The sequence below is a fragment of the Xenopus tropicalis genome, chromosome 3 (assembly GCF_000004195.4).
Source record: "Xenopus tropicalis strain Nigerian chromosome 3, UCB_Xtro_10.0, whole genome shotgun sequence".
NCBI classification, from domain to species: Eukaryota; Metazoa; Chordata; class Amphibia; order Anura; family Pipidae; genus Xenopus; species Xenopus tropicalis.
Genome location: NC_030679.2, coordinates 75691073 through 75702213, shown reverse-complemented (window position 1 = coordinate 75702213; position 11141 = coordinate 75691073). Strand labels below are relative to the sequence as shown.

The 11141-nt window shown below is 36.2% G+C and overlaps 1 protein-coding gene across 1 annotated transcript in view; it reads right to left on the bottom strand.

Moving 5' to 3' along the window:
• Positions 1-1185: 1185 nt before the first annotated feature.
• muc19 (mucin 19, oligomeric) overlaps positions 1186-11141 on the bottom strand; it is a 107861-nt gene continuing 97905 nt past the window's right edge. The window contains exons 27-29 of the mRNA XM_031898207.1: positions 10328-10472; positions 2006-2037; positions 1186-1190 (exon numbers count right to left, since the gene is read on the bottom strand). Coding sequence (XP_031754067.1) covers positions 1186-1190; positions 2006-2037; positions 10328-10472 — 182 coding nt within the window. The remainder of the gene's footprint in view (positions 1191-2005; positions 2038-10327; positions 10473-11141) is intronic.

The window sequence follows — 11141 nt, the reverse complement described above, 5'->3', positions numbered from 1 at the left end:
TGGCAAATTAGAAAGGCTTCATATGGGTTCTTTTTTTGCCTTCCTCTGGATCAGCTAACAGTTAGGCAGGTTATATATAGGCATTAAGGTTAAACTTGATGGACGTGTCTTTTTTCAACCTAACTGCAAATTCCATTGACAAATGGGCTTTGCTCTGAAACATTGTACTTCTGGTTTCCCCTTACACTTCAAAAACATACTATCAGGTTAACGGACTCCTCATTTAATTGGCCATAATGTGTGTGAATCTGACATTAAATTATAAGCCTCACTGGTGCAATGACTAATGTGAATGATGGTAATCTCAGTACGATACTGTAGAAATATATTGGCATTATATAAACATGACATAAGCATGAATTACTTTATCAGCTATGCTTAAAAAAACATTTGTATTGAGCATAGCCTACCAGGGCATTGGTCTTAGCAATAGCAATTAAAACATATTGTAATGTTATATTGGTTAACATATCTGTATGGTAGTAATGCCATCTGTACACACTGGGGAGAAGTTTGAGGACAAATTTGGTATGGCAAATGTATATTATAATTTATTACAAAAGAAAATACATATTTGTTTGAGATCTGTAATTGTTTTTGTATGTAGCTTATAAATCATTAATGCTGCTCTGCTTTTAATTATAACCTTTAATTTTAACCATTCACCAGATCTTCTCTTCTCAAATATGTTGTATGATGTAAAAAGGTGTGTACATTTTGCACTGAATATATTTTTTAGGAGCTCAAGTACATGGGTAAATTTGCTTACTCTAACAAAGAAAATCACTAGTGATTCCTGCTGTCTGCTTCCTGTTGAAAGGGCAGGTAACATTTAAATTAACTTTTAGTATTTTACAAAGTGACCTCTTGTCAGCAACCTTTTATGCTTTTTGAATAATGATGAGCAAATTGGCATTGGCAACTGATGTAACAATTTGCAGAGAAAAACGCCCATTGCCTTTAATATATTTAGAGTGAGAAAAAAATTGCAAGTTTAAAAAGTTGTCAAGCTCATGTGAAAATTGTTACATGGTTGCATTTACTAATACACTTGTAATGTCATGTAATTTTAAGTACTACAGAACAAAAATTCTCAATATGAGCCATAACTTTTTTAGAGCTGATAGCCTTCACAGATTTATGATCTGTGGTACTCTAAATATTTACTGCTTAGATTGTAATTTTTCAGTCTGTGGAAGTAATTTAATTTTAGTAAAAATTACTGCAAGCATGACCTGAATTATCTTGTAAAAACATGTGTGCTTGGGATTAAGATAGCATATCTGACATTTGTTTCAGAATTAATGCCTGTTTCATTTCAGTTGGGCCTAAAGTAAATTAACTATTTTATATTTTATATATATATATATATATATATATATATGTGTGTGTGTGTGTGTGTGTGTGTGTATACAAGGAAGAGTGGAGCACACCCTATAAAAGTTCAAATGCCCTGGGTGCTGGCTAAAATGAAGCAATATATGAACAGAGAGCAGCACACACAAGGACTTAACGATAAAGTGAAAACATTTTATTCAAAAAAATCCAACGTTTCGAGCACCAACTGTACTCTTTGTCCCTGAGGAAGAGTACAGTTGGTGCTCAAAACGTTGGATTTTTGAATAAAATTTTTTCACTTTATCGTTAAGTCCTTGTGTGTGCGGCTCTCTGTTCATATACTGTATGTATATATACATACAGTATTTATAAAATACATAGTATAAAATACATATATAGTATTTATAAAATACATTTTAAAAATTTCAGATTCACTCATGACTACTGTATATGCCTTATCTAGAGGTAAATGGTGATTAATAGAGAATGAGAATGAGAGAAACTTTAGACTCTAGAAACACATTTACTTTTATATGCTACTTGGGGATACAAACTACTTCAGATGTATAAACAATTTACATGAATTACTAATAGGTTTAGTACATGTTTATATTGTTTTAGACAAATTTTAAAACTTTCTTCTTTATTTTAAAAAAATTCTACTTACCTGTACAAGTGACAGATCCTTTTACGCAGTGACTGAAAATATGAATATATTGTGTTAGCAATGCACATGCCGATAGCAAAAATACTTCAACATTAGTGATGAGCAAATCTGTCCCCTTTCGCTTCGCCATAAAATTCACGAAACGGCAAGAAAATTATTGAAACAGTGAAACACATTTGTAGTGCGATTTTTTCTGTTACCAGCCTCTTTTTTTTGTCGCACTTTTTTGACGCAAATGCGCCCAAATTTTGACACGTGACAAAAAAAGTACGCACAACAAATTTTTTCGCAGCTAAATTTTCACTGAAGTTTTGTAAAACAATTTGCCAATGGCAAAATGCAATAATTCGCTGCGAATGCATACCTGGCAAAAAAATTTGATCATCACTATTCAACATGATAAAAAAGAGATAATGCATTATATAATAATTGTAATTGAGTTTACACATACAAATTTAATACTGATGTATAGAGACTTTCTTAGACTAGCACTGAAAATATGAACTGTAAATCCTCTAGCATCTTACCTAGTGATGAGTGAAATTTTTCAGCAGGCATGGATTCATGGCAAAAAAGTTGCACTTATCAAACTGCCTATGGAAGCAATTTTAACAAAGGACCTGTTCGTCATGAAACTCAATTGCTCTAAACATCTGCTCACAAGCCTACAATCAGCAAGTATAATTCCAAGTATTGGCTGAGGTGGCATAAAGCATGCTGCCATTAGACTCTAGGGCAGAAAACTCACTTTCTGGTAAGATGAATCATGCTTTGTCATCTCCCAGTCTGATTTAAAGGGGAGGATGTAAGAAAAACACTAAGGGGCTGATTTACTAACCCACGAATCCGACCCGAATTGGAAAAGTTCCGACTTGAAAACGAACATTTTGCGACTTTTTCGTATGTTTTGCGATTTTTTCGGATTCTGTACGAATTTTTCGTTACCAATACGATTTTTGCGTAAAAACGCGAGTTTTTAGTATCCATTACGAAAGTTGCGTAAAAAGTTGCGCATTTTGCGTAGCGTTAAAACTTACGCGAAAAGTTGCGCATTTTTCGTAGCGTTAAAACTTAACGCTACGAAAAATGCACAACTTTTCGCGTAAGTTTTAACGCTACGCAAAATGCGCAACTTTTTACGCAACTTTCGTAATGGATAGGAAAACTCGCGTTTTTACGCAAAAATCGTATTGGATCCGAAAAATTCGTAAAGAATCCGAAAAAACCGCAAAACATACGAAAAAATCACAAAGTACCGATCATTACGAAAAAAACGCAATCGGACTCCATTCGACCCGTTCGTGGGTAAGTAAATCAGCCCCTAAGGGGGCCATTAACTAATCATTGTTTTATTTTTTCCAATTTGGATTTTAAGTTTAGACTTTTCAGTAAATGGAAGACATTCGCAGTAATTAGTTAATTCAAATAATAAAAAAATTAGAAATTGTTTATTAAATATGTCTTCAATTGTCCATGTGCATAGTGCCAACTGAAATGGTGATGGAACAATAATGTTTTGGGCTGTGTTGCACAAGGATATATTTATGTAAATATGTATATTTATTCTTATATACACATATACATGAAAATTCCTAGTTATAAGGGTTCTTTAATAAAAGTTCAATTAAAAAAAATCTATTTACAAAAGCGATTGACACTTATCTACAAAAAAGCAAACATGCAACATACAAAACACCAAAGCTAAATACAATATATAACTGATATTTACAAAGATAATTGCAAATGTGGATATGTTACATATAATCCCACTGCCTCCCTTATACTCATCCTTCCATTGAGTCAGGAATCTGTGCTCTTACTCCAGGAACACACTAATTAAAATATAACCCATGCTAATAACCTAGAGATTGACCATAGGTTCATCTTTCTGATTGGTCAAATGACCATTAAGTTAATTTTAGGGAGTTGGCCATGGATTCCAGAGGCAGGTTGGACAATGGAATTTGGAAAAATACAATTGAGGACAAAAGGGATTGAATTTCCAACTACCCTTGGTCAAAGTGGAAGAGCAACTGTGTGCTAAATAGGATGTGTTTGAAGTTCGCATCTCTTATAACCAGATTGTATCTAATATGTAAATTACACAAAATCCTTAAATACACAAGTCACAATGTATATATAAAACACACGCATATGCTATTTAATAGCCAGATGGAATACACCCTCGAGTACTGAGAGAGCTAGGGGCAGAATTACAGTGGCCCTTGTTTCTGATATTCTCAGACTCGCTTTCATCAGGTATGGTACCTAGGGATTGGAAGAAGGCGAATGTCATTCCTATATTTAAAAAGGGAGTAAGATACAGGCAATTATAGGCCTGTAAGTTTGACATCCGTGGTGGGCAAGTTATTTGAAGGCTTGTTGAGGGATCACATACAAAATTATGTACTGGAGAATTATGAGCAGTAATCAGTATGACTTTATGAAGGACAGGTCATGTCAGACCAATTTAATTGCTTTTTATGATGAGGTAAGTAAGAAGCTGGACAGTGGGGATGCAGTAGATATAATCTATTTGGATATTGCCAAAGCATTTAATACCGTTCCCCACAAATGACTGCTTTCTAAACTAAGGTCTATTGGTCTTAGTGAAGTCATTTGCACATGGATAGAAAACTGGCTACAGGATCAGGTACAGAGGGTGGTTGTTAATGGTACATTCTCTACTTCTCTCAGTGGGGTCCCTCAGGGTTCTGTATTGGGTCCACTTTTGTTTAACTTGTTCATAAATGACTTGGGGGAGGGTATTATAAGTAATGTATCAGTGTTTGCAGATGACACAAAACTCTGAAGACCAGTCAATTCTATACAGGATGTGGCATCCTTGCAGCAGGATGAGATTTAATGTGGCAGATGAGATTTAATGTGGATAAATGTAAGGTCATGCACCTGGGATGTAAAAATATGCAAGCCACTTATACCCTTAATGGGACTGCACTAGGCAAATCCATAATGGAGAAGGACCTTTGAGTCCTTGTAGATAATAAACTTGGCTGTAGCAAGCAATGCCAGGCAGCAGCTGCAAGGGCAAACAAGGTTTTGAGCTGTATTAAAAGGGGTATAGATTCACAGGAGGAGGGGGTTATTCTTCCCCTTTACAGATCGCTGGTAAGGCCCCATCTAGAATATGCTGTCCAGTTCTGGTCTCCAGTGCTCAAACGGGACATTATTGAGTTAGAGAGGGTCCAGAGAAGGGCATCTAAGCTGGTTAAGGGTATGGAAAGTCTCAGTTATGAAGAATGACTGGCCAAGTTGGGTCTGTTTACACTGGAGAAGAGGCACTTAAGAGGTGACATGATATCTATGTATAAATATATAAGGGGATCATATAATATATCTAAATCTATCTAAATCTAAAGTTTTATTTACCAGTAGGTCCTTCCAACGGACACAAGGGCACCCACTCCGTTTAGAAGTAGGGAGGTTCCATTTAAATATTCGGAAAGGATTTTTTACTGTGAGAGCTGTGAAGTTGTGGAATTCCCTCCCCGAATCGTGCTGGCTGATACATTATATAACTTTAAGAAGGGGCTGGATGGATTCTTAGCAAGTGAGGGAATACAGGGTTATGGGAGATAACTCTTAGTACAAGTTGATCCAGGGACTGGTCCAATTGTCATCTTGGAATCAGGAAGGAATTGTTTTCCCCTCTGCGGCATATTAGAGAGGCTTCAGATGGGTTTTTTTGCCTTCCTCTGGATCAACTAGAAGTTATGCAGGTTATATATATAGCCATTATGGTTGAACTTGATGGACTTATGTCTTTTTTTAACCCAACTTACTATGTTACTATATGACGTAAGCAAGTCTCCCTGAGTTAAAAATCTGTTTTTAATAGTATGGGTTGAAGTACTTTATTCCAGCCCAGGGAACTATGTGTGGCAACTGTATAGGAAGACCTGGTTTTGTTTTGGCATTATAATTCCTGTGTGAAAGGGGAAGTTCATAAAGAAATTAGGGCACATTTAAGTCCGCAAGTGCAGTAAGCATATTATGGCCTGTATGTTTAGGAGCCTGAAAACTGCCAGGAATAACCCCTTAGGTAAAGCAAGAGAGCCCTGCCGACACCCTTTTTGGGCCCGGGCTTTCTGTGATGGGATAGACAGGTTATCCTCCAAAAATGCGGTACAGAAGGGATCAGTCAGATGGAATCAAAGTCGAGGTCAGGCAAAGGTCAGTGGCAGGCAGCAGCAAAGGATTGTAAACCAGAAGTCAGGCAAGACCAGTAAATCAGACACAAAATGAGCTTAGCTAGGAACCAGGAAGTCAGGACCAGATTGGGCAAGGAAAACAAGCAGAGTAGTGCTTTTAACATTTGAATTTGGCAACAAATGTGATGTCAGCACGAGAAGAGCCAACCCTATTGCACATGCACGCGCTTACCAGTATGTGCCAGAGCGCGATGAACAGAGGTGCGTGTGACTAAGTTTGTAAGACTATGGGACACATTTACTTATCCACGAACACTCCAATCGTATTTTCTGAAACTTTTTCGTACCTTGCGCAACTTTTTCGATGCTTGCGTGCCTTTTTCGGCACTTTCGCGACTTTTGCAATGCTTGTGCGACTTTTTCGTATTTTTAGAACGAAAAAATCGGATCGGTTTTGCCGCTGTTTACAATCGTTCGGTACGAAAATGTTGTGACTTTCGGATTGCCAATACGATATTATTGTGACTAATACAATTTTTTCGTAAGCATTGTCGTGATATTTGCGATCTTCAGAAATTTTCATTTCAAATCCGAATTTTTCCCATTCGGGATTCAAACTCGTGTTTTGATAAATCTGCCCCTATGAGGAAGCTTCCTACTGAATGGCTCAGATCACACATTCCTAAGGGGGGGAAGGAGTTTTTGAGGGAGGGGGGGGAGTAGGAGAGGGGAGAGAGCTGCGCAGATTCTAGCACAAGAAAACAAAGAGACAAGAAATCCTGTTTCTTTTGACAGAGAACTCAGTGCAGCATTTATGTGAGTACTTATGGCTGTATTTACAGTACATAGACCTTTCTGATAAAGCTTACTTAGTTTTCATCTTTCCTTCTCCTTTAAAGTTTATTCTCACTAAATTATTAACCCATGTATAAGCTGGAATGGATGCATTTGTGGCCTTCGCCATAGCTGTACTGCCTGTTTCAGAATGGCTCAGGTATGCAGACAAACAGTTAATGAATAACTGGCCTGTGTTCCTTTCAAGGACCCTCTCCCAATAGCAACATGGGGCTTAAGGTCAGAGACCAATGCCCCAAGGCCAAGAGTTGGTGCTTCTTAGATATCCAGCCAGCAGATGGAAGAATAAAATTTTTTAAAAAACTGCTCAAAGGTAAAAATCTCAGGCAGTAGGGGCTAGAAAACAGACTTAAGTCAATGATCCAGCAGTAGCTGGCGGGAAGGCACTGGCTCACATAGGGTCTTGATGAAAGATTGTTTGCACCTGGCCTTAATGAGATTAGAGGTGAAGACTGTGAAAACAACATAGGAAGGCTATGGTTAAGTGGACTATTAGCTACAGTGTGTTGCAAAAGCCTCTGGTGGCTCAACAGGGAAGTGCACTGGCCAGACAACCCACAGACTACTCCTGTTACCTTGTTTGGACTTTGTCTTGTATTGCTTGTTGGATTTAACACCCATACCAACAGCTAAAAGAGGTGGAAATGTCAATAAATTACTGTTATGTAAAGAATATGAATGTTGAATACTTTATCCCCATGTATTTTCTAAAGCACCTTTCTTTAATAAATTATTTTGATTTTGAATTATTTTTATTCTAATTTTCACATTTTGTTTCAGTTAGATTACAATGCAGCAATTTTTTTACAATAAAGATATGCCACAGAGTGTAGTCTTTCACCCATAATCATTATTTGGTTATCAACTGGATAATGAGCAATGCTATTTTAAGATTGCTTTAACCATACATTTCTTATGGGGAGGCTGTAAGCAAACTGGGTGCACATTTCTCTATTTAAAGTATATACTTTATATAGAGAAATGTGCACCCAGTTTGCTTACAGTGACCTTGTTTAACTAAAAATTTTCTTATTTTTAAAGGGATACTATTGTAAAAATGTAATATAAGTTTCATTTCACTAAAATAAGAAACACCAAACTCCAAATATAATCAATTAAAAATTCTGTAAGTTATTATTTATTATACCACTCTCAGCAATCTGTCTACTTCATTCTCTCTTCATGTCAGAACCAGACTCTAAAAGTTAGGTCTAATACAGTATTGAGGTGGGTGGTCCCTTTACATAGAAGACATTGGCTTTCAAAATGGCTATCTTAACCAAAATCCTGTCCTCTACATACAGGAATTGTGTGGAAGTCAGCTATTTTAAATAAATGAACTCTAAAGCATATTTTAGGCAAAGAAAGCATCCCTAATAAAGTTTTAGACCTAACTTACAGTCAAAATCTGAACTGTACTGCTGCATTTAGACAAATAGTGACATTGCTGACAAAAGGATAATTTTTAATTGGTTACATTTAGAAAGTTTTGTCTTATTTATGTGAGATGAAGCTCATAATAAATACAATTTTCCCCATTAGTTCCATTTTAAGCACCTTGAAAATGGTTTCTATGCTATTCTCTTGATGTTTTGTCTTACTGAGTTATGCACTTGCACAGATTTTATGTGCTAAATTATACTGGAGAGGTGAAGTTCCAGATTACTCGTTAGAACAGGTTTTCATTCAAATATTTTTCACTAAAAATGTAACAAAATCAAAATAAATGAACAAAAAAGTAATTACACAGTGTTATTAACCCTTACTCTAATCAGATAGGAAAAATCACTTTTTAGGGCAAAACAAAAAGCACACAATGGCAGTAAAAAAGTGCATACATTTATGTGTGTGCATTAGTAGTATTAACAACAACAATAGTAACAATAATAATAGCAATAAACTAAGGTCAAGGAGCAACAAATTGTACAAACACATCACATCAAATATGGAGTTAAGGCCCTCTGACCACTTTGCTTTAAAATAAAAAATACCCCAAATTTCTCTCTTTATCTTAAAAAACACCTATCACCATAAAATTGCTAATAGAACCCACACTCCAGTTGGAGAAACAATAGTTTGTTTTTTTATTAAAAAACAGTCCCTGTCCACGCTAGGCAGCCTGCACAACTGGGAGCTTCCTCACAGTGTGGGCAGCCTAGCACTAGGGCGCAGCAATTTTCGGGTGATAGGTGCCCTTTAACAGTCTTTTGGTAAAATCTCTCCCCCTCATGCTACCATTGAATAGACCTTGAATAGACCTCACCAGCCCAGCACTGGTCAATATTTCCTTATATTGGATTGCCTTCATCCCTTAATTTGGTGCTGAAGTCTGAGCAATGTGCAGCTGTTTGCACTCAAACTCTACAATTTACTGCCAGGCCTGCTGAGTGCTGCTGAGAAACATACAGTATGGAACCCTACATCATTAAAGCAGCTACATCCTTCTTAATTGTTTGCCCTGCTCCCATAGCATACAGTCTGCACTTCTGGTTACAACCAATGGCCAGTCAAGAAGAGTCTTGATTCAGTAACAGGGCGCTTCATGGAAATCTGAGATTATTAAAGGAACAGTAACACCAAAAAATGTATATATTTAAAAGAAATTAAACTATAATGTACTGCTGCCCTGCACTGGTAAAAGTTTTGTGTTTGCTTCAGAAACATTACTAGAGTTTATATAAACCCTGGTGTGTAGACATGGGGGCAGCCATTCAAAAGAAGAAAAGGCACAGGTTATATAGCAGTTAACAGATAAACCCTGTAGAATACAATGGTGTTTTATCTGTTATCTGCTATGTAACCTGTGCCTTTTCTCCTTTTTTCCAGCTTGAATGGCTGCCCCCATAGCTACACAGCAGCTTATTTATATAAACTATGGTAGTGTTCCTGAAGCAAACACCCCAGTTTTACCAGTGCAGGGCCACAGTACATATATTTCAATTACTTTAAAACACTTTCATTTTTTGGTGTTACTATTCCTTTAAGACTATTTACTGCCCTCTTTAAGCCACCCTTAAATAAATAGCTGCTGTTCTTTCTCTTTTTATAGTACTAATTACAAACCTTGCTCCCATATCAGGCTGGACACAGCTCCACACCTTGCCTAAGAAAACTCACACAGCCAATGTTTGATCAGCTTGATTTGCCCATAGTGAGTTCAGCTTCATAACTGCATTCACAGCTTGTTATGTACAGCCAAATATAATTGACCCAAAGCAAATGGTGCTCCTCTGTAATAGTTTTATGTGCTTTTCTTCTAACATAAAAAAAGAACTTAAATACAAAAATATCATACCATTTTCTCCCATGTTCATCTGTTATATGTCCATTTGCGGTTATTACTTGTCCCTTATGCGAACAACTGCATTTAGAAAGAGGCACACACTTTTTCATATTTTCATCCAAATATGGTGCTTTTTCAGAACATTTTGCATAACAACCTAAAACAGAATAATATGAATTAAAACAGTAAAAGGGTTATCACATAAGTGATTTTATACCAATTTACATTATAAATACTATAATATTTAAACACTAAATAGTCAGTAAAGCAAGATCAGCACATTTTCACTTCAATGATTACATATTGCTAGATAAACCTCCTATAGTAATCATAGGTTATAGGTACTCAGACAACATTCTTATGCTTAACCACACTTTAGCAAACAGATTTTTGAACTGAACACTACAACATTTGCTACTGCTACTTAAATGTGTTTAAATGTTATTGCTAACTAAGTCATTGTAGCACTTAAACAGTCTAAGGACCATACAAATCTCTTTGAGAGCCACAGACCTCCAGTTGAACAGCCCAAACATTATATGCTCTGGTGTAATTTCAAGGATATTAGAGGTTAGCAAGATGTTCTATGATCATGACTTTGAGCATGATATGGCACATAAATTATGGTAATTTTATTTTATTCAACATAATACACTAGTTAAACTTTCAGTACTATTAAAAAATGAATAGTTGCCAGATTTCTCATGAGCAGTATAGTTCTACTATGAAAAATGAGGGTAGCAGAATACATGGAAAGCTTCTCAGACTTATTCCTTTAATTATGCTGTGGGAAAGAGCAAAAGCTAACAGTCATTTATATTCGAAA